Source organism: Medicago truncatula, chromosome 6 (genome assembly GCF_003473485.1).
Source record: "Medicago truncatula cultivar Jemalong A17 chromosome 6, MtrunA17r5.0-ANR, whole genome shotgun sequence".
Lineage (NCBI taxonomy): Eukaryota > Viridiplantae > Streptophyta > Magnoliopsida > Fabales > Fabaceae > Medicago > Medicago truncatula.
In genome coordinates, this window is record NC_053047.1 from 32,646,049 (window position 1) to 32,670,530 (window position 24,482).

The 24,482-nt window shown below is 36.3% G+C and overlaps 2 protein-coding genes across 4 annotated transcripts; one reads left to right on the forward strand and one right to left on the reverse strand.

Moving 5' to 3' along the window:
- The first annotated feature begins 1,113 nt into the window (after positions 1-1,113).
- LOC112418123 (uncharacterized) lies at positions 1,114-12,409 on the forward strand. 3 transcript variants are annotated; one of them, XM_039834910.1, is made up of 6 exons: positions 7,785-8,467; positions 8,743-10,371; positions 10,467-11,411; positions 11,487-11,588; positions 11,679-11,769; positions 11,872-12,409. In XM_039834910.1, exons 1-6 carry the CDS (start codon positions 8,306-8,308, stop codon positions 12,231-12,233), a joined length of 3,291 nt encoding a protein of 1,096 aa, XP_039690844.1. In that variant the 5' UTR covers positions 7,785-8,305; the 3' UTR covers positions 12,234-12,409. The 3 variants fall into 3 exon arrangements, with proteins under 3 accessions (XP_039690845.1, XP_039690844.1, XP_039690843.1); XM_039834911.1 differs by lacking the exon at positions 7,785-8,467 and adding an exon at positions 1,114-1,494 and having other exon boundaries at positions 11,679-12,409; XM_039834909.1 differs by having other exon boundaries at positions 11,679-12,409.
- Positions 12,410-12,617: 208 nt separating this feature from the next.
- LOC112422496 (uncharacterized protein At4g04775-like) lies at positions 12,618-13,822 on the reverse strand. Its single transcript, XM_024785448.2, has 3 exons — positions 13,463-13,822; positions 13,228-13,382; positions 12,618-13,153 (listed from the first exon to the last, which is right to left on the reverse strand). Exons 2-3 carry the CDS (start codon positions 13,372-13,374, stop codon positions 12,704-12,706), a joined length of 597 nt encoding a protein of 198 aa, XP_024641216.1. The 5' UTR covers positions 13,375-13,382; positions 13,463-13,822; the 3' UTR covers positions 12,618-12,703.
- Positions 13,823-24,482: the final 10,660 nt, after the last annotated feature.

Genomic DNA, 24,482 nt, shown 5'->3' on the forward strand with positions numbered 1-24,482 from the left:
GGTTCAAACCCTGACTACCACAAAAAAAAACTCTCAAATAAATGAACTTTAACCGGAGAAAACAATGCTAAATGAATTAAGAAACATTGATTATTCGGTTGAGTTAACAGAGCATTCATAGGTTAAAAGAGTGCTAACGAAGGAATTGAACCAAAACTTTAATATAACATCTTGCCTCTAACGTATTTTGAAGTGTAAAGCAAATTTCAGATGAGACAATTTTAAAAGTAATAATGATATTTTATTAAAAAATGTACCATTTTTTTCATATTAAAAATAATAAACCATAAATTTAATTATTAAACCATTGATTTCTCTGGACTTTAGCCTAAAAGTAAATAAAAATGATAATTAACTTTTAAAGTATATGAATCAGCTAATTGAGGGGATACGTTTAAGTGTATTTTGAAGTAACATCTTAAAAACATGAGTCTAAAATGTGAATTAGTTAAGGGAGCACAACAACGCTGAAATTTCACTGTTTTTCCTTGTATGATTTCAGTTTTATTCAATTTACTCCTCCCATAACAACCATCTCTCCTTAAACCATAAACAAATGCTCTCTCCGTTTTAAAATAAATGTCGTTTAAAATTTTTACACACATATTAAGAAATGCATTAACTAAAAAAAAAAGATGTTATTTTACCAAACTATCCTAATCAACTATTGATTTGTTTTTTATTAAAGTAAATATAATATTTTGGAAGTAGTGTATATAATATTGATTGAAAGGTACAATTGAAAAGAAAAAATTATTATTGCATTAAAAATTAAAAGTGACATTCATTTTGAAATAATTTTTTGACTAAAATAACACTCATTTTAAAACGGAAGGAGTATAAAATATAACCGTACTTCTTTCCTAAAAAAAAAAAAAAAGATAACCGTACTCTTTATTTTTTTTGAAGAAGCTAAATTAGTCCACCCAAATTGACACTAGAGGGAATCGAACCTAAAACCTTAAGAAGGAGCACACTCCCAAATCCCAAGCCTATACCACTAGGGCAACCCAGATGAGTTAACCGTACTCTTTATTGATGTATAAAACAATGCATATTTTTCTACAGTTTCCACAATCTATCCAATCACCTTAATAAAATCAATAACGCAATAGCCAATTTAATTGACTCTACGTTTCAAGAAATTAATACTAGTTCCTATCACTCTAATTTCTATTCCTATAAATTGTATTAATTAATTTGGAGACAATTTCATTCATACAAAAAATAATATTACGTAAAATAGAACAAGTTATTCCTTGAGTATGGTCTTATATTCCTTGATTCCAGCTACTTGTTTTCCGTGATGTTCTTAAGAAAACCGTCAAAATCAACTTCTCCTCTTCAATATTGCACATCCTTAAGAAAACCGGCGCTGAACTTGCAGTTACAAGGGAAGACCAAATCGTTGAAGCTTGGAAGAGTAAGAACCCTAAATCCCCAATCATCGAACATCCTTAACCGGTTCATAACTGAAGACCGTCAAAATCGAAGGTAACAAAATCGAAATTCATTCTCACATTCTCGTTGAAGTTCCGCAAAATTTGTGTTTCTCTTAAGATATGTTCATTTTAGAGATTGATCTGGTGTCTATGTGTTGTATTTGTAGTTATCACTCTAGGAGTTAGGGTTCTTAAATTGGATAGTGGGTGGAGTTGGTTTATTACTTTGAGTGATTATCCTCGTATTATACAAGATGGTATGTGAATTTTGGTTTTGTTTGTGGCTTTTATATGATTCATGATGTTCGAGTGTGGTGTGAATTCCGAATTTGAACATATTGTGTTATATACTAATGCGCTTGATAATTTAATGTGACTTATCCTTTTTGAATGATATTAAAATATCTTCAAGTTATAACATTGGATTGATTACAATAGTTTGATTAAACTGAGCCCTGTCAATACGACACTTTGATTTCTTATTTGGTTTTCTAAATAGATTTTACAAGTTACTGGATACTGATCAAGGTTTAGACTTTAGTATTGAATTTGTATAAGACAATAAGGTAAAAAAGACAAGTTATTCATGTGACTTTAATATTGAGTTTGTATAAGATAGTAAGGTAAAAATAGATTTTTATTTAAAAAAATCAAAAACAAATATAACGGTTGGGTTCTTTAATAAATGGTTCGGTTTGATAAAAATTGTCTTCTAATGGTTTGGAATCCCAAACCGTTATATCAAACCAAAACTTTTGGTTCCGTTCGGTTCTACAAATTTTGAAACGTTTCAGTTTGGTTCAGATGACTTTATATAATTGTTCGGTACGGCATGTTTGGTGTAAAATTAATATTATATGTGACTATATGAATGCAGGTAATGCAAACAAAAGGAACTTCTAAATTGACAACTATGTACACATTATGGTCAACATTAGATGGACCGCTTAAAATCAAAATCAACGATAGAATTGAAAATAATGATGAGAGTAGTTCTTTGTTGAGACTCCTAAGGCTTATCCCCAATCAACCGGTGGAAATGACAACATCTTTGTTGAGAATGTTCATGTCATTTTATAACTCTATAGAAAATGTTTCTTATTTTCGGGTCTGTAGTCAAAACATGAACGTCACATTGGAAGACGTTTTGTTTTTGACCCATTTGCCTATTACAGACCGACCAATTGTCCCAATTAATAGTAAAGACTTACAGGCTTTCGATCAAATTTTTTCAATAAAAAAAAAACTTAGCTTATTCGAGTTGAGAGGTATTTGTTGTGATAGTGATAGAAATGTAGATGTGAGGATCAAGGCCATCCTCCTCATAATTGTGACGTGCCTGATTTACCCAAATGGGAATGAACAAATTTGCTATACTTCTTACGTTCAATATATTGAAAATTTGGAAGAAGTTAACTCATATGCTTGGGGAGCTGCGATGTTGGCATATCTGTATCAAGGTATGAAAGATTGAAAGAAAAAGGGTAAGTCATTAGACGGCTTCACCTGGCTTATAATGGTAAGAGCATTTTTTTTCCTTATCTCTTTTTTTCATAATTTTTTAATCAATTGTTTTAATAGGGATTCTTCTTTTCTCATTGTAAAGGTCTTTATGGGATCTTCAATATTATTGTGGAGGAAAATCAAACCCATGATAAGCCAACACTAGCATATTTGATAGAGTCGTTTTTGAGAATCGGCGGAAACCACTAAAGTAAACTCAACAGCGCATTACATGCGAAGTTGATTTCAGCAAATAACCTCCTAACAACGGAGGTAAGAATTTTAAGAACTATTATTATATAACACGAATTGTATCTTTCTTTTTTAATCTTTATTTTTTTTTTGTATAACGTAGGATATAGAAGCAAATGTCATTATTTGGCATCCATACGCTTCAGAAACGTTACCTCCCCATCTGCATAATCAGATCATATATCTTACTATAGTTGCCCCATTGTTTTGCTACAATTATGTGGAGCATCATCTTCCACATCTTGTAGCTAAACAATTTGAGGCCTTTGATCTAGTTGACTTGACTGATGTTGGATCTGATCTGACAAAGATAAAGTTCAAAGGAAATAAAGGCGATAAACCAATCAATTTCCAAGCACATTATAAAAAAGAGATGCTACAAGGGGAGAAAATTGATAACCGATTAGCTAGAAAAATATCATCCTTCTCAAGCATCCACTCCCGAGCCGGAAACCCCTCACAATTCACCCACTTCCCCGCATATGGCCACATCCAAAGTTGGATCAACCAATTCAAAAGATGCACTTGGGAATTGGTTGGTCCAACCTCGGATGTGGTCGTATGCGGGAAAGTGGGTGAATGGTGAGGGGTTTCCGACTCGAGTGTGGATGCTTGACAAGGATGGTAGTTTTCTCCTAACCGGTTATCAATTTTCTCTCATTGTAGCATCTCTTTTTTATAATGTGCTTGGAAATTGATTGGTTTATCGCCTTTACTTCCTTTGAACTTTATCTTTGTCAGATCAGATCCAACATCAGTCAAGTCAACCATATCAAATGCCTCAAATTGTTTTGCTACAAGATGTGGATGATGATGCTCCACATAATTTTAGCAAAACAATGGGGCGACTATAGTAAGATATTTGATCTGATTATGCAGGTGGGGAGGTAACGTTTCTGAAGCGTGTGGATGCCAAGTAATGACATTTGCTTCTATATCCTACGTTCTAAAAAAAAAGATTAAAAAAGAAAGATACAATTACTGTTATATAATAATAGTTTGTAAAATTCTTACCTCTGTTGTTAGGAAGTTATTTCCTGAAATCTACTTCGCATGTAATGCGTTGTTGAGTTTATTGTGGTGGTTTGCGTCGATTCTCAAAAACAACTCTATCGAATATGCTAGTGTTGGCTTATCATGGGTTTGATTTTCCTCCACAATAATATCGAAGATCCCATAAAGACCTTTACTATGAGAAAAGAAGAATCCCTATTGAAAAAAAAAAAATTGGTTAAAAAATTATCAAAAAAAGAGATATGGAAAAAAAAAGATAAGGAAAAAATGCTCTTACCATTATAAGTCAGGTGAAGCCGTCCAATGACTTACTCCCTCAGTCCCATAATATAAGCAAAAAAAACACATTTTCTTTGTACCAAAATATAAGCAAAAAACACAAACTTTTATCTTTTCCAAGATTTTTTTTTGTTATTCTCATAAAATTAAATGCAAATTACATTCAATTTTATCTTTCTTTCATTTTTTCCATAACCAATAGCCAATGAAAATTGTTTTTACATCTCCCTATAAAACTTTTTTCAAAGAAAACACATAAAACTATACTCCAAATTCTTATGTTTTAGTTTTCTTAATAAGTGTGATATTTGTTTTTTTGCTTATAATTTAGGACGGAGGGAGTACCTTTTTTCTTCCAATCCTTCATACCTTGATACAGATATTCCAACATCGCAGCTCCCCAAGCATAAGAGTTAACTTCTTCCAAATTTTCAATATATACCTAGCTTAGTTAAGTATACCTAGCTTGCTCAGTTAAGTATACTTTAGGTTCAAGCAAGGGGTCGGTAGGAATCTGACTCCACATCGCTAACAAGCCTGTGATCTTTTAGCGTAGAAAGAAGTGAATGGCGTGGCAGTGAGGACTTTACTTAAGCATAGAATATGAATGCTTTGGCTATCCTATCCTTTCACTAAGATGCTTTCGTCCCTCGCTTCACTCTTTCCTATGATATCCCCAAGAGCTGAGTCAATAGCACCGGAGACACAAGGGGTATGTGTTGGAACAAAATGTGTTTCACAATGAACCTTATTAAGTTTTGATGATAACAAGGTATTAAAAATTGTCAATTGGTTATTACTAATAATTGTTCAAGTGTACAGGACCAAAGGCTACTCAAGTTATTTCAATAGGTCTTGGAAGAACAATGGAAAGAAAAAGAAATTCTGAGCATCTGAAGAAAACTGCTCCTGAAGCTAAACTGCTCCTGAAGCTAAACTGCTCCTGAAGAGATGACGTCATCAGAAGCAGAAAGTCATCAGAAGCAATATTTTCATCAGAAGCAAAAGTTTTCATCAGAAGCAATATTTTCACCAGAAGCTACATTTGATCCTTTAATCAAACTGAAGATTCAAAGTTGCTGATTCTCAATTCAGTCTTATCAAAGAAGAACGAAGAACTGAAAGGGAGGTATCAACGGATATATGGATAACACTGAGCACTTGTCTCTCATTAATAGAGTTGACAAAGTACAAGTGTACAACCACTACCTCCACTACTCTGTTTTCTGTCTACGCTACAAGACAAAACAACAGCCATGCCTGCAGAATTTGTACAACTCAAGATGGGAATGAATTTGAAGTTTATTCTTCAAAGGACTACACCCAAATCAGGCAAAGGATCACTGGTGGATAATCAAAGGATTTCAAACGACTCTTTAGACGTGCTGATTATCTCAACGTCTCTTTCACGCCTCTATATAAAGGAGTGAAGACTTGAAGATAAAACAGAGATATACATAAGTTCAAAAGCGCCAAAACTCTGTCAATTTGATACTACAAAGCACACTGAATTTCTGCACTGATTTGATACATCTTAGAAATTCATAGTCTAGAGTCTTTTCTGTATTGTATTGTGAACACCACTGATTGTATATCAAGTGTTCAATTCAAACTCAATTCTCTGTATTTTTGTTTGATTAGAAGTCTCTTGCCTGCGTGCTTGAGCATTAGAAGTCTCTTGCTTAGTGCTTGAGCATTGGAAGACTCTTGCGTGTGTGCTTGAGCATAGTTTTGTGAAGTCTCATACTTAGAAAGTATTGAGCAGTTGTAATCTTGTGATTATAGTGAAATCTCCTTGGAAGTGCAAGGGGGACTGGACTACTTCCGTGTTGTGGAAGGAACCAGGATAACTGCTTGTGTCTTTGTCTTTCTTTTCTCTGCTCTGTTCTTTCCGCTGCATATCTGATTCTGATCATTTCATCAGAAGCACTCTCAAACTGCTTCTGAAGTTTTATCAGAAGAAGAATTTTTTTTAGACAGAAAAAGAAAACACAATTCAACCCCCCCTTCTTGTGTTTTTCTCACCTTCAATTGGTATCAGAGCCTGCTCTGTTATCATAGCACTTAACCGTGTTACAGTTCAAGATCTATTAGAAAAACATGTCTGGAGATGAGGAATCAGTTACTCCAAAATACACAAGCGTCAAACATGACTATGATACTGCTGACAAGAAAACAGACTCTGGAAAAGCTCCAAGGTTTAATGGAGATCCAGAAGAGTTTTCTTGGTGGAAAACTAATATGTACAGCTTTATCATGGGATTAGATGAAGAGTTATGGGACATACTGGAAGATGGAGTTGATGACCTGGATTTAGATGAAGAAGGAGCTGCTATAGATAGAAAAATACATACTCCTGCTCAGAAGAAGCTTTATAAGAAACACCACAAGATAAGAGGAATCATTGTGGCTTCTATACCTCGCACCGAATACATGAAAATGAGTGACAAATCTACTGCGAAAGCTATGTTTGCTTCTCTTTGTGCAAACTTTGAAGGCAGCAAGAAAGTAAAAGAGGCTAAAGCTTTGATGCTAGTTCATCAGTATGAACTTTTCAGAATGAAGGATGATGAGAGTATAGAAGAAATGTACTCAAGATTTCAAACTTTAGTTTCTGGATTGCAAATACTGAAGAAAAGCTATGTTTCTTCTGATCATGTTAGTAAGATTTTGAGAAGCCTACCTTCAAGATGGAGACCCAAAGTAACTGCTATTGAGGAAGCTAAGGATCTAAATACTTTAAGTGTTGAAGATCTTGTTAGCTCACTCAAAGTGCATGAAATGAGTCTAAATGAGCATGAAACCTCTAAGAAGAGTAAATCCATTGCTTTACCATCTAAAGGAAAGACCTCAAAGTCTTCCAAAGCCTACAAAGCCAGTGAATCTGAAGAAGAATCACCTGATGGAGATTCTGATGAAGATCAATCTGTAAAGATGGCTATGCTGTCCAACAAGCTTGAGTATCTGGCAAGGAAGCAGAAGAAATTTTTGAGCAAGAAAGGTAGCTACAAGAACTTCAAGAAAGAAGATCAGAAGGGATGCTTCAATTGTAAGAAGCCTGGTCATTTCATTGCTGATTGCCCTGATCTTCAGAAGGAGAAGTTTAAAGGCAAATCCAAGAAATCAAGCTTCAACTCCAGTAAATTCAGAAAGCAAATCAAAAAGAGTTTGATGGCAACCTGGGAAGATTTGGATAGTGAATCTGGTTCTGATAAAGAAGAAGCTGATGATGATGCTAAGGCAGCCGTTGGGTTGGTAGCAACAGTATCATCAGAAGCAGTATCAGAAGCTGAATCAGATTCAGAAGATGAAAATGAGGTATATTCTAAAGGGTTAATATGTTTTTACCCCCCTGTAATTTGGGCGAGTTCTGGTTTTCCCCCCTGTAAAAAAATTCGTTTAGATTCTGTCCCTGTAATATGAAGATTCTTTCGAAAACACCCCTGATCCCATATGACACACTCCACCTGCTGACGTGGCATGATGTGGCGCGCCAGCTGTGAAATTATTTTATTTTTTATTTTTTTTTCACTGACATGTGGGCAATTATTTAACACATCACTATTTCCCCTTTTTTAATTAAAATCATTTTAATAATTTATAAAAAAAAACATTAAAACTTAAATTCTTTTAAAAACAAAAATCAGAGAAATTAGAAAGTCATTTTTCCATTTTCGTTTTCAACCCTCACATAACACACTTCACCCCTTTCATCTTCCCACTTTCATCTTCCATTTTCTAAACTCTATCTCAGAATCACACCAAATCTCTCACCTAGAACGAAACCCTAACTCAGAATTTGAATCCGGAATTGGATGACGAAATCGAACAAGCAGATGACGAAGTCAAAGAAGAAACTGAAGAACGCGAAGAAGAAGGTTGCTACGGAAGGAAAGAGGAACGACGCGAAGAAGAAGAACATGAAGGTAGCTACGGAAGGAACGACGCAAATGAACAAAGAAGGTGGAAATGCTTCGGTAAGTTTCTTTCTTCTTTATCTTGCTTCTTTGATTCAAGGCTTTAAAAATCATATAGTTGGATGGATTTGAAACAAAGGGTTGTTTATAGTTGTTGTGGTCCCGTTACAGGCTTTAAAAATCAATTTTTTGAACAAATTTTTGTCTTTTAGGGTGTTGTCTTTTAGGGTTTTATTCCAAAGAAAGGAAATTGCTTTGCTGACTGTGTGTGGGGTATGTTTGTGGGGTCCACACTTACACGTGTCTAACTTTTATTGGTCTTAAATTTTTGGCAGGAAAAATTGTTGTTCAACTGTATCTTTCATCACGGTGGTGAATTTGTTAGGGATGATATCTTGTTCTATAGAGGTGGAAAGCAAGCAATAGTAGGTGATATAGACCTACAGACTTGGGGTATGGATGCAATTGATGAGATTGTAACTGGTTGGGGCTATGATAAACAACACTACAGGATTTGGGGTGCAGTTCATGGGGAAGATGGTAAGTTTTTTCAAATTTATGTTGACCATCTTGCTGAAGAAGTTGCTGTAAGGGCTATTGGTGATGAAATTGATGGACACATATACTTAGAACACAACCAACAGGATGTATTGGAAAGAGATTTGGAAATCAGAGAACCCATTTATTTTGATATGAAGTTCAACTCTGATGTGGATGATAGTGGTTATAGCAGTTATGATGTGGAGCTAGATGACAGTGAAAATGAGAGAGCTACTGCACTAGATGATGGGTTTGATGTTGTTGAAACTGAAGAAGTCCCTGTACAGAAGTTGTTAATAGGCAACATGAGTTCAGCAAATGGAGGTAAGGGAAATAGTAAGGCTCATATGGAAGAACCACATAAGCAAAACTTATGTAATGGAAAGGGAAAAGGTAAGGGTCCTATGGTGGAACCAGAGCAGAAGATAAACTTAAGTAAGGGACATGGTAAGGGTCCTATGGTGGAAGCAATGGATGAATACTTTAGTGAGGAGTTAGATAGCTCAGATCCAGATGATTCTGACCATGAAGCAGGACCTATTTATGAAAAGTTTAGAAAGGAACAATTGAACAAGGACTATGAGTTTATGTTAGGTATGGAATTTAATTCTTTAAAAGAGTTCAAAGATGCAATAATAGAGTGGAATGTACTTAATGGTCATGAAATTAGCTTTGAAAAGAATGAGAGCTATAGGGTAAGGGTTGTGTGCAAGGAAGATGCTTTGAAAAAAGGAGAAAAAAGAAAAGAAGGGGAAAAAAAGTGTGGGTATTTATGTCTTTGTTCCAAAGTGGGTGACAGACACACTTACCAAATTAAAAGCTATAAAAAGAACCACACGTGTGGGAGGGTTACAAAAAATAGATCTGCCAAGTCCAAGTGGGTTGCAAACTTTGCTGTTGTTAACAAACTTCAAACCACTGAGAAAGTCACAATCAAAGACATCATGAATGATATGAGGAAGAACTACTCAGTAGATATTACAAAGGGAAGGGCATGGAAGGCAAAGCAGATAGCACAGAAGATTGTTGATGGGGATGCTGACAGGCAGTATAGCATGGTCTGGAGGTATGCTGCTGAGTTAATCAGAGTTTGTCCAGGTAACACTGCTAAGGTAAATGTTGAAAGACTTGGTCCTACAATTCAACCCAGATTTGGGTCTTTCTACTTTTCATTTGATGGCTGCAAGAGAGGGTTCAAAGCTGCATGTAGACCCTTTGTGGGGGTAGATGGGTGCCATTTGAAAACCAAATATGGTGGACAACTTCTGCTAGCTGTTGGAAGGGACCCCAATGACCAGTATTTTCCCCTGGCCTTTGGTGTTGTTGAAGTAGAAAGTAAGGCAAGCTGGAAATGGTTTATGGAGCTGTTGATGAATGACATAGGAAATGACAAAAGATATGTCTTCATATCAGATCAACAGAAGGTATAACATTATGTTTTATGATTTTTAACTGGTTATAATTTTGTGAGTTTTATTATCTTATGTAAATGTACTTTTTGCTGTTTTATTTGTTGTAGGGATTAATGTCAGTGTTTGAAGAAATGTTTGACTCAATTGAGCACAGACTATGTTTAAGACATTTATATGCAAACTACAAGAAGAAGTTTGGTGGTGGAACCTTGATAAGGGACCTGATGATGGGTGCTGCTAAAGCAACCTACTTTCAAGCTTGGAAGGCAAAAATGGATGAATTGAAGAAGGTTGATGTTGGTGCCTGGGAATGGTTGATGTCACACCCTACTAAAAGTTGGTGTAAGCATGCTTTTTCTCACTACCCTAAGTGTGATGTTCTAATGAACAACCTAACTGAGTCATTTAATGCAACAATATTAGTGGCTAGGGATAAACCATTTTTGTCTATGTGTGAATGGATTAGGACTTACTTAATGAATAGGATTGGTACTGCTAGAAATAAATTAGATAGGTGGCAACACAGCATCATGCCTATGCCTAGGAAAAGATTAGATAAGGAAGTGTTTTTGTCTGGACAATGGGCACCAAATCTTTCAATTAATGATGAATGGCAAGTGACACATCATTATGGTGAACAACAGTTTATTGTAGATACTGCTAAGAGAACTTGTTCTTGTGGGTTTTGGGAATTGGTAGGGATTCCTTGTAGACATGCAGTTGCTGCATTATCATATAGGAAACAAAACCCCTCAGATTTTGTTGACCAGTGTTATTCAAGGGCAAAATATATAGAGTGTTATAGTTATGGAGTCAGTCCCATCAATGGCATGGAAATGTGGCCTGAGGTAGACATAGAAGAGCCTTTGCCTCCACACTACAAAAGAGGACCTGGTAGGCCCAAAAAACTGAGGATCAGGGAAGTTGATGAGCTTGGGAGTAGAATGAGAAGACCTGGAGTGAGTTATAGGTGTACCAAGTGTGACAAGTTTGGCCACAACAAGAGGAGGTGTAAAAGTACTATTCAGGATCCAAATGCTGCTAAGAGAAAGGTATATTATTTTCACTTTTTTAAAAACACACTTTGTTGAACTTTACACATCTGATTAAGTATTAAAATGTTATAGAGAAAGCCAAAGAAGCAGACTGAAGGTGGTGAAAATGTGGATGTCCATGAAAATGGTGAGACATCTAATGGTCAGACTGAAACTAATACTGCTAAAAGACAGGTAATTTATTACCACTGCATACCCATTATATTTTACCATGATAGTGTTTACAAAGAATAACCTATATATTGTTTTCTCACTATTTTGTAGAAGCAAGTCAGTTCTCAAATTGGTGTGGATAATATGTTTGATGACATTACTGATGAACTGATTGCATCCATTCCTGATGTTCATGTGTCTGGTAATGAAAATATGCCTGTGTCTGATAGTGAAAATATGCCAGCAGATGTGCCTTTGTCTGGTACAACAACTACACCAACTGATGTGCCTGTTGTTGCTGCAGCAACTGATGTGTCTGTCTCTGGTACAACTGCACAAAATGGCCCAAGAATGCTTAATGGCCCAAGAATGCTAAATGGTCCAAGAATGCTTAATGGTCCAAGAATGTTCAATGGTCCAAGAATGCTTAATGGTCCAAGAATGTTTAATGGCCCAAGAATGCTCAATGGACCAACTGTGACTAATGCTGCTAAATTGAAGAATACAAGCCAACAGGTTAGGAGGAGAACTAGTAATAGGCTAAGGAAGCTAAAGTCAAAGAATATTACAGGTCCTGGGGCTACTGCAGCTGCACCAATGGTATTAGATGAGTCTGAAGAAGGGGTATTAACACAAGAAGAAACTACACAAGGCACAAAAGAATGAAGAATGTAGTTGCAGAGAAATAGTTTAGTGTTTTGTAATGACATTAAGTAGTATGTGCTATATTTTGAAACTATGTATTTTGTTATGACTTTAAGCACAGTATGTGCTATCTTTTGAACCTATGTATTTTGTTATGACTTTGAGCACAATGTGTGCTACCTTTTGAGTTATCTGTAATGTCTTTAAGCACAATTTGTGTCTTTTATGCACTTCTATGTAATGACTTATTCACTATTATGTTATGAGTAATGCACTTTTATGTGCTATTTTCTTAATTCTTGTATGCAATCTTAACAGTGGTGTTAAGTTCTTTTGTAGTCAATCTTAGTGTTACAACAGGTAACATAACCAACAGATTTCATTCATTAATGTTAAACCACAATGTAACATAACCAAAATATTTCATTCATTAATACCAAACATTACATCATACTAGTTATAGATGCTGCAAAAGGTCATCTTTGAACACATTACATTTCAACAGGATACATAAACTTCAAAACAACCAAGAAGAAAATCCATGACAACACTAATAAAACAAGTAGGCCAAAGCTTTTGCTTCTTTCATATTGCAGCTTCTTCTTTGTTTTTAGGTGCTTGGTTGAGGCCCTCTCAGTCCCATATACCTTGCCTAATTCCTTTCCAAGTTCTTTTCCAACTTCCTCTCCAATTTCCTTCCCAAAAACCCTTAGATATTCAGAAATCATTGCACAGTTCTTGCAACCATCTTCAAAATTCTTACAAGTCTGATTCACCATTGTGCTGCTTCCAACATCATAGCCAGCTGAACCGTTTGAATTTTGCAATGTAGAACCAAGTTCATTTTCTCTGTTATTTACCGCCAATCTTTTCAACAAGGATTTCACTCTTGGTGTTTCTAACTCATCGTCCCATATGAACAAATTACAATGGTCTTCATTCTACATCAAAGTATTACAACAGATTTACATGACAAGAAGATGAAAATGAAATAAAAAAAATTGAAAAAATTTACCTCCCAATAATTACAGCATCTCCAAAATTTCCTCTTTGGATTTTCATCTGTATTTGATACCCACAATTGCATAAGTCTATTGCATTCACATTTGGGTGGACTTCTTCCATTTGAGTTCCCAATTGATGATGCTTTGCTTCCACCCATGTCAAACCCTAAAAAACGAAAATAAGGAATAAGAAAATGCAGAAGAAGAAATCGCGATGAAAATTGTGAACTGAATCCAAAAGAGGACCTGCAGAAGAACAAGAGGATTACGAAAATGGAGAAGTGGAATTGCAATGAAATGAAGAAGATGAAGAACGGGATCTGTGTTTGTATATGGAGAAAAGAATTTAAGTTTTAATGTTTTTTTTTTATAAATTATTAAAATGATTTTAATTAAAAAAGGGGAAATAGTGATGTGTTAAATAATTGCCCACATGTCAGTGAAAAAAAAATAAAAAATAAAATAATTTCACAGCTGGCGCGCCACATCATGCCACGTCAGCAGGTGGAGTGTGTCATATGGGATCAGGGGTGTTTTCGAAAGAATCTTCATATTACAGGGACAGAATCTAAACGAATTTTTTTACAGGGGGGAAAACCAGAACTCGCCCAAATTACAGGGGGGTAAAAACATATTAACCCTATTCTAAAATCCCTAGACAAGAACTTGTTGATTCTCTAAAAGAACTTTTATCACTATTTGAACACAGAACCAATGAGTTGACAGATTTAAAAGAAAAATATGTTGATTTGATGAAACAACAAAAGTCAACTCTATTGGAACCAAAAGCTTCTGAAGAAGAACTCAAAGGGTTTAACCTCATATCAGCAACATATGAAGATAGACTCAAGAGTCTTTGTCAGAAGCTACAAGAAAAATGTGATAAAGGTTCAGGCAATAAACATGAGATTGCCTTGGATGATTTTATTATGGCTGGAATAGACAGAAGCAAAGTTGCTTCTATGATCTACAGCACATACAAGAACAAAGGCAAAGGGATTGGATATTCTGAGGAGAAATCCAAAGAATACAGTCTCAAGAGCTACTGTGATTGTATCAAGGATGGATTGAAATCCACCTTTGTGCCTGAAGGTACAAATGCTAAAACTGCTGTTCAGTCAAAACCTGAAGCTTCAGGTTCACAGGCTAAGATCACATCAAAGCCAGAGAATCTTAAGATCAAGGTAATGACAAAATCTGATCCTAAGAGTCAAAAGATTAAAATTCTGAAAAGATCAGAACCTGTTCATCAGAATCTGATTAAACCAGAATCTAAAATTCCAAAACAAAAGGATCAGAAGAACAAAGCAGCTACTGCTTCTGAGAAAACAATACCAAAAGGTGTCAAACCTAAAGTATTGAATGATCAGAAGCCACTCAGCATTCACCCTAAGGTACAAGGGAGGAAAAGTAAAACCTCCAAAGCTAACCCAAAAGGACCCATGAAGATATGGGTACCTAAATCTGAATTGGCCAAAAATGCAGGTGTGCTTAAGGGCAAGAGAGAAACAAAGGTCATGGTACCTAGACAGCGGATGTTCAAGGCACATGACTGGAGAGAAAGCTTTGTTCCTTACCCTTACAATGAAAGATGGAGGAGAAGTGAAGTTTGGTGGCAACCAAACTGGAAAGATCATTGGTACAGGTACTATTGGTAATTCCTCCATCTCAATTAATAATGTGTGGCTAGTAGATGGTCTGAAGCATAACCTATTGAGCATAAGTCAATTTTGTGACAATGGGTATGATGTAACGTTCAGTAAGACCAACTGCACACTAGTTAACAAGGATGACAAATCCATTACATTCAAGGGAAAGAGAGTTGAGAATGTCTATAAAATAAATTTCTCTGATCTGGCTGATCAGAAGGTAGTTTGCCTTCTGTCAATGAATGATAAAAAATGGGTATGGCATAAAAGGTTGGGACATGCTAATTGGAGATTAATTTCTAAAATTAGCAAGTTACAACTGGTCAAAGGATTGCCTAACATTGATTATCATTCAGATGCACTTTGTGGTGCATGTCAGAAAGGGAAAATTGTGAAAAGTTCGTTCAAATCTAAAGACATTGTATCAACCTCCAGACCCTTAGAATTACTCCATATTGATCTTTTTGGTCCAGTTAACACTGCATCCTTATATGGAAGTAAATATGGATTAGTCATTGTTGATGATTACAGCAGATGGACTTGGGTAAAATTCATTAAAAGTAAAGACTATGCATGTGAAGTGTTTAGCAGCTTCTGCACTCAAATACAATCTGAAAAAGAATTGAAAATTTTGAAAGTCAGAAGTGATCATGGTGGAGAATTTGAAAATGAGCCATTTGAACTTTTTTGTGAAAAACATGGGATTCTCCATGAGTTTTCTTCTCCTAGAACTCCACAACAAAATGGGGTTGTAGAGAGAAAGAACAGAACCTTACAAGAAATGGCCAGAACCATGATCCATGAAAACAACTTAGCTAAACATTTTTGGGCAGAAGCAGTCAATACTTCATGTTATATTCAAAATAGGATCTATATCAGACCTATGTTGGAGAAAACAGCATATGAACTCTTTAAAGGAAGAAGACCCAATATCTCTTACTTTCATCAGTTTGGATGTACTTGTTACATCTTAAACACTAAAGACTATCTGAAGAAATTTGATGCCAAGGCTCAAAGAGGAATCTTTTTAGGTTACTCTGAAAGGTCAAAGGCATACAGAGTGTATAATTCAGAAACACAATGTGTTGAAGAATCTATGCATGTAAAATTTGATGATAGAGAGCCTGGAAGTAAAACTTCAGAGCAAAGTGAAAGTAATGCAGGTACAACTGATTCTGAAGATGCATCAGAATCTGATCAACCTTCTGATTCTGAAAAGTATACAGAAGTTGAATCTAGTCCAGAAACTGAAATCACTCCAGAAGCTGAGTCTAATTCAGAAGCAGAACCTAGCCCAAAAGCACAGAATGAAATTGCTTCTGAGGACTTTCAAGATAACACTCAGCAGGTTATTCAACCTAAATTCAAGCACAAATCTTCACATCCTGAGGAGTTAATCATTGGAAGCAAAGATAGTCCTAGAAGAACAAGATCACATTTTAGACAAGAAGAGTCTTTAATAGGACTGCTTTCAATAATTGAGCCCAAAACTGTTGAAGAAGCTCTCTCAGATGATGGATGGATATTAGCTATGCAAGAAGAGCTAAATCAATTCCAAAGGAATGATGTGTGGGATCTGGTACCCAAACCTTCTCAGAAGAACATTATTGGAACAAAATGGGTATTCAGAAACAAGCTGAATGAACAAGGAGAAGTAACCAGAAACAAAGCCAGACTTGTTGCTCAAGGCTACAGTCAACAAGAAGGCATTGATTACACTGAAACATTTGCTCCAGTTGCAAGATTGGAAGCAATCAGGTTACTTCTATCCTACGCAATTAATCATGGCATAATATTATATCAAATGGATGTCAAAAGTGCCTTTCTTAATGGTATCATTGAAGAAGAAGTGTATGTTAAACAACCTCCTGGGTTTGAGGATCTTAAGCATCCTGACCATGTTTATAAACTTAAGAAATCACTATATGGCTTGAAACAAGCTCCCAGAGCTTGGTATGATAGACTAAGTAATTTCTTAATTAAAAATGATTTTGAAAGAGGACAAGTTGACACAACACTCTTCAGAAAGACTCTTAAGAAAGATATTTTGATTGTGCAAATATATGTTGATGATATAATATTTGGTTCTACTAATGCATCTCTTTGCAAAGAATTTTCTAAGTTAATGCAGGATGAATTTGAAATGAGTATGATGGGAGAATTGAAATTCTTTCTGGGAATTCAAATCAACCAAAGTAAAGAAGGAGTATATGTTCATCAAACAAAATATACAAAGGAGCTTCTGAAGAAGTTCAAGCTAGAAGACTGTAAAATGATGAACACTCCAATGCATCCAACCTGCACCTTAAGCAAAGAAGATACTGGAACAGTAGTAGACCAGAAGCTTTACAGAGGTATGATTGGTTCTCTGTTATACCTCACTGCATCTAGACCTGATATTTTATTCAGTGTATGCTTGTGTGCAAGATTTCAATCAGATCCTAGAGAATCTCATTTAACTGCAGTTAAGAGAATCTTCAGGTATCTGAAAGGAACAACTAATCTTGGACTCCTGTATAGGAAATCCCTAGATTATAAGTTGATTGGATTCTGTGATGCTGATTATGCTGGTGATAGGATTGAAAGAAAATCAACCAGTGGAAATTGTCAATTCCTGGGAGAGAATCTGATATCCTGGGCAAGCAAAAGACAAGCAACTATTGCTATGTCTACAGCGGAAGCAGAGTACATTTCAGCTGCAAGTTGTTGCACACAACTACTTTGGATGAAACATCAGTTGGAAGACTATCAGATCAATGCTAACAGTATTCCCATTTATTGTGATAATACTGCTGCTATTTGTTTGTCAAAGAATCCAATTCTACATTCAAGAGCCAAGCATATTGAAATCAAACACCATTTTATCAGAGACTATGTTCAAAAAGGAATTTTAGATATACAATTCATTGATACTGAACATCAATGGGCTGACATATTTACAAAACCTTTGTCTGTTGAAAGATTTGATTTTATTAAGAAAAATTTGAACATGCATTTTGTGTCTGATTGAAAAATTGCTTGCCTCTGAATAAGAAGTTTGGTTCTGAAGTTTATTCAGAAGCATTTTGGTTCATCAGAAGCTCTTAATTGAGGTTCTGAGGAAAATGTGCTTCTGAAGATGACGTCAGCACTAAAACTTCAGAAGTGTTATTCTTTGCTTCTGAATAGCTTGGTTAGTGGGAACGGTGGAAGTTACTTTATGTAACAGCTGTCTCATTACCCAAAAGGTAGTTTTCTGAAGAGTCTCTGACGTGGTTTATTTGTATTGGAGTATAACAAAAAGGGCAATGATGTTTTTATTCGCTTTTTGACGTACTTACACGCGCCCCCAATTTGTCATTAATGCTGTGTTTGTTTGTCCCCTCTGAATTACAAACGTTTTAATAAAAAAAACACTAAGTCATTTCACACACTTCTCACTTCACAACAAACACTTTCTATTTTTCTTCTCAACCCTCTGCGAACGTAAGCGCATTCTCTCATCCTCTCAAAAACTCCTTAGAACCCTAAAACCACTTCATATCAATGGCTTCTTCAAGTTCTGCATCTGGTTCATCATCAAACGAACAACAAGGAGAAGCTCCTGCTTATGAGATAAAGGGAAGAACCATGTCCTTGGAGGAATGGGAATTAAACATTCAATCAGAAAGTCCGGTGGATTTTGATTCTTTGGCCGCTCACGACTGTGACATTGGCAAGTACTACGAGAAACAAGGTCTGGGAAGGTACTTCAATCTTCTAAATGGACCAACTTATCAAACACTGGTTCGTCATTTCTGGGTTAGAGCCAGCATCTACGACAGGGAAGCCGCCAAGATTGAAGAAGATGAAAAAGTTCTTCTCAATCCTGAACTCAAAGGGAAGTCTAGAGCGGAAATGGGCTTGGAAACTTTCTCCAAAACCCAGATAAGATCAAGCATCATGGGAATCCGTGTCTGGATCACTGAGGACACTATTGCCTTTGTCATCAGAAGACCAGCAGAAGGAGAACATGAGGCTGGGATTTCAAAGCCAAAGGACAGCCCCTGGAATGCTATTGTTAACAGAACTCTCTACAACAAGGTAAAGGACTTTGCCTATTCTGACATGAACACCAAGACAAAGGTTATGTTGAAGATTCAGAATGAAAACCTACTACCAAAAGGTGGTGGTGGTGATCAGCCCTCTCTGGAACATAAAATCCTCTTACACTTTGTCATAAAGGGTGTAGAGGCAAATATTCCCAGATACATATTCAGACATATGGTTCATCAACTCAGAGAGAGTCAACTGAATAAAAGGTCTTGGGTACCTTATGGAAGACTATTCTCTGAGATTTTCTATCAGGGAGGAATTATTGAGATGCTGAAAGAAGCTCAGATCTTCACAGATGAACAGTTGGGAACTGTTAGAGGGAAGATTATCAATGGGGAGACTCTAAGGGCTATGCATCTGATTAAAGCAAAAGATGTGAAGAAGAGTCCTACTGACTTGAAACCTTCTGATGCCAAATCAGATCTTATCCCAGACTTTCCTCCCATCTGTAAACAAGATCCCTTGGAGGTTCAAAGGGCATATATCATGGATCACTACAAAACCTATAATCAGAAAATCAGCTTGAAGGATGTTCCTGACCAAATGTATGGTGGTGAGCTGCCTGTGGCCAAAAGCAGAAAATCTAAAAAGAAGCAGATCACCAAGGAAGAATACCTTGCTGAAAATGCTACTGAGGTGGGTGCTCAGAAGCATAAGAAAGCTAAGAAGGTAAAATCTGCTATGTCCACCATTCTTGAGGAAGTGGAGGATTTGGATGATGTCCCTCTTATCAAGAAAAGGACAAGGAGTACTCAAGAAACAGCAGAACAGCCTGCTTCTGAACAAACTGGTTCTGAACAAGCTGCTTCTGATCAAGCTGCTTCTGAAAAGCCTCCAAGTCCCAAAAATAAAAGAGAAGCTGCTCTTCAGACCATCAAAAGGAAGAGGTCTAATTTAACAAGAAATCTGAAGACAGGTGAAGGAAGAAGGGCACAAATGTTGGAAGAACTGGAAGAGAACTGGGATGAAGACTCAAGCCCTAAGAAAGCAAAAAGGACTGCAACTTCTGAGCCCATAGTCATGCCCAGCTTCGAAATGACTGCAGAAATGGAGCAGTATACTAGGGAGGTTGCTGCATCCAAGATAGCAGAGAAGAAAAGGATGAAGATTTTGTATGAAGAAGAAAGGGATGAACGTCTCAAGGCTGCAGGGTATGTGCCTACTCCTGACATTGCTGCTTTAGCATCGGAGTTAGAAACTGTTAAGTATGGAGCAACTCTGCTTTCTCAAGCCTTGAAGAATAAGCAAGCTTCAGGAGCAACTTCATCAGAACCAGCTTCAGAAGCTCCAGAAGCAGTTCATCCAGAAGCTCAGTCTTCAGGTAATCCATCTAATGCTCCAACTAATACTCAGATTCCATCTCTACCCTCTTCACCCTCTTCATCATCAACAGAATCAGATGACAAACCCCTTAGCCAACACATAGACAAGCTTCTTAAAACCAAACCTACCAAACTAACAGATTTAGGAACACTTGACTGGGAGCAAACTCAAATAGAATTTTCTAAGAATAGAATTAAACTTTGTGAGAAATTCAATTTGCCTCCTACTCATCCACTCTATCCAGATAATCCTGAACCTGTTAGTGTACAACAACCTCAACCCAACCCTGAACCTACAACAAACTCACCACATAACTCAACCACACAAAAAGCCTCTGAAGTAGCTTCAGATGCAACTACTTCAGAAACTCCCCAACACCAAGAATCCTCAACCCTTCACAACTTAGAAAAACATCTAGGTGGTGAAATGCAACCAACACCCACTAAGGCCTCTAAGACAGTTCCTGAAAAGACTGTTTTGGAAACCCAAACAGAAACCCAAACCATCCCTGAGCAAACTGTTCAGGAGCAAACTGCCTCTGAACAAGTTGCTTCTGACCAAACAGCTCCTGACCATCAAACAATACCCTCTGACCATCAAACAACAGAACAACAACAACCAGACTCACCCACTATAATAGACTTAACCTCTGACCAACCAACCACATCAAATACAACTCAAACTGAACCTTCACCCATCCCTGACCATATCCTAGAGTCTGAGTATATAGAGGAACAGCTGATCAGACTTAGTGATGAGATTCAGGCACTGATTCTTCGCAGAACAGTTCCTGCACCTCCTATTCACTATTATGATCAGTGGATGGATCTTCAGAAGAGCTTTGATGAGTTGCTGGATCAACTCAGAACCAAATGTGTGTCATCTCACTCTGCAATGCTGAAGAAGCTTTTGGATGATATGCATGAAGCAGCTAAGGACAAAGAGCTGAATTATGTACCTCTTCTGGACATCACTCCTTTCTATCCTGAAGAAGAGTATATCACAAGAGCTGCAAGAATTCATGCTGGGCATGTAAGAAGAATGAGGGAAAAGGATGAGCTACTTAAGAAGAAAGATGAACAGATCAAGTATCTCTTAGAACAGCTGTATAAGCAAGCCCAACCTTAGTTGCACACCCAACTCTAGCTTGTTTTTACTTTTGTTCTGTGTAGTCTTATCTTTGTACCTTAACCTTCATTTATAAATATTATCATTGTTTCTGAAATATTATGTTCTATTTTTTTTAACTCTAATGATATTTATTGATTTTAATGTCATATGCTCTGATACTTCTTGCTCTGATACTTATTATGTTTTTATTTGGTTATATGCTCTGCTACTCTGTCTTTTGTTCTTATTCTTTTTGTTGATGACAAAAGGGGGAGTAAATGTATAGTATTTTTAAGGCACTGAGCCCCACTACAACCACTTCTAAATTTCTTTTAAATACTTCTGATTTGATTTTATGAGTATTTTATTGAAATTTAATTAATAAGAATAGAACTTAGGGGGAGCTTACAAACCTCACCTTAAGGATCTATTAGACTCAGGGGGAGCTTACAAACCTCTATCCCAGTGGTCAACTTATTAATTAGATCAACAACAATTGAACATTTTAAATACTATTGTTTGTCATCATCAAAAAGGGGGAGATTGTTGGAACAAAATGTGTTTCACAATGAACCTTATTAAGTTTTGATGATAACAAGGTATTAAAAATTGTCAATTGGTTATTACTAATAATTGTTCAAGTGTACAGGACCAAAGGCTACTCAAGTTATTTCAATAGGTCTTGGAAGAACAATGGAAAGAAAAAGAAATTCTGAGCATCTGAAGAAAACTGCTCCTGAAGCTAAACTGCTCCTGAAGAGATGACGTCATCAGAAGCAGAAAGTCATCAGAAGCAATATTTTCATCAGAAGCAAAAGTTTTCATCAGAAGCAATATTTTCACCAGAAGCTACATTTGATCCTTTAATCAAACTGAAGATTCAAAGTTGCTGATTCTCAATTCAGTCTTATCAAAGAAGAACGAAGAACTGAAAGGGAGGTATCAACGGATATATGGATAACACTGAGCACTTGTCTCTCATTAATAGAGTTGACAAAGTACAAGTGTACAACCACTACCTCCACTACTCTGTTTTCTGTCTACGCTACAAGACAAAACAACAGCCATGCCTGCAGAATTTGTACAACTCAAGATGGGAATGAATTTGAAGTTTATTCTTCAAAGGACTACACCCAAATCAGGCAAAGGATCACTGGTGGATAATCAAAGGATTTCAAACGACTCTTTAGACGTGCTGATTATCTCAACGTCTCTTTCACGCCTCTATATAAAGGAGTGAAGACTTGAAGATAAAACAGAGATATACATAAGTTCAAAAGCGCCAAAACTCTGTCAATTTGATACTACAAAGCACACTGAATTTCTGCACTGATTTGATACATCTTAGAAATTCATAGTCTAGAGTCTTTTCTGTATTGTATTGTGAACACCACTGATTGTATATCAAGTGTTCAATTCAAACTCAATTCTCTGTATTTTTGTTTGATTAGAAGTCTCTTGCCTGCGTGCTTGAGCATTAGAAGTCTCTTGCTTAGTGCTTGAGCATTGGAAGACTCTTGCGTGTGTGCTTGAGCATAGTTTTGTGAAGTCTCATACTTAGAAAGTATTGAGCAGTTGTAATCTTGTGATTATAGTGAAATCTCCTTGGAAGTGCAAGGGGGACTGGACTACTTCCGTGTTGTGGAAGGAACCAGGATAACTGCTTGTGTCTTTGTCTTTCTTTTCTCTGCTCTGTTCTTTCCGCTGCATATCTGATTCTGATCATTTCATCAGAAGCACTCTCAAACTGCTTCTGAAGTTTTATCAGAAGAAGAATTTTTTTTAGACAGAAAAAGAAAACACAATTCAACCCCCCCTTCTTGTGTTTTTCTCACCTTCAGTATGCCCTTAACAAACAGTGGATAGGCAAACAAAGCAAAGTAAAGCAGTAAAGGAAGAAGGTATTGCATTGGAAGAATGCCCGGGCCTTGACTTACCTTTACTTTAGGCATAGCATTCGCCTATTTCCGCGAAAGCCTGATCCGTGCGCTGATCCTTCTTTCTATAGTAGGAAGAAAAGATCGCAAGGGAATCATAAGTTCCATGGGTAAACCGAATCCGGGTATACCCATTTTTAGATCATGCCTCCGTAGTTTTTGGTATTTAAGCCTTCCATTTCTCTGCGACTTCTGGAACGGATGTGAACGTAAGAAATATAGAAAATTTATTCATTCCCATTTGGGCAAATCAGGCATGTCACAATCACGAGGAGGATGAACTTGATCCTCACATTTCTATCACTATCACAACAAATACCTTTCAACTCGAGTAGGCTAAGTTTTTTTTATTGAAAAAATTCAATCAAAAGCTTGTAAGTCTTTACTGTTAATTGAGGCAATTGGTCGACCTGTAGTAGGCAAATGTGTCAAAAACAAAACATCCTCCAATGCGACGTTCATGTTTTGACCACTGACTCGAAAATAAGAAACATTTTCTATATAGTTATAAAATTACATGAACATTCTTAATAAAGATGTTGGTATTTCCACCGGTTGATTGGGGATAAGCCTTAGGAGTCTCAACAAAGAACTACCCTCATCATTATTTTCAATTCTATCGTTGATTTTGGTTTTAAACGGTTCATCTAATGTTGACCATAATGTGTACATAGTTGTCAATTTAGAAGTTCCTTTTGTTTCCATTTCCTGCATTCATATAGTCACATATAATATTAATTTAACATCAAGCATGCCGTACCGAACCATTATATAAAGTCATCTGAACCAAACTGAACCGTTACAATTTTTTTAGAACCGAACTGAACCAAAAGTTTTGGTTTGATATAACTGTTCGGGATTCCGAACCATACGAAACCATTAGAAGACAATTTTTTTCAAACCGAACCATTTATTAAAGAACCGGACCTTTATATTTGTTTTTGATTTTTTTTAATAAAAAACTATTTTTCCCTTACTATCTTATACAAACTCAATACTAAAGTCACTTGAATAACTTGTCTTTTTTACCTTACCGTCTTATACAATTAATATAGCCACCCACCAACTCTTGAATTAATACAGGCAGTTACCATGCATTTTCTCCCAACATTTCCTCTAATTCCAATACATATGAAGAAATTGTCCGCTATCACTACAAGAAATATTGAATTT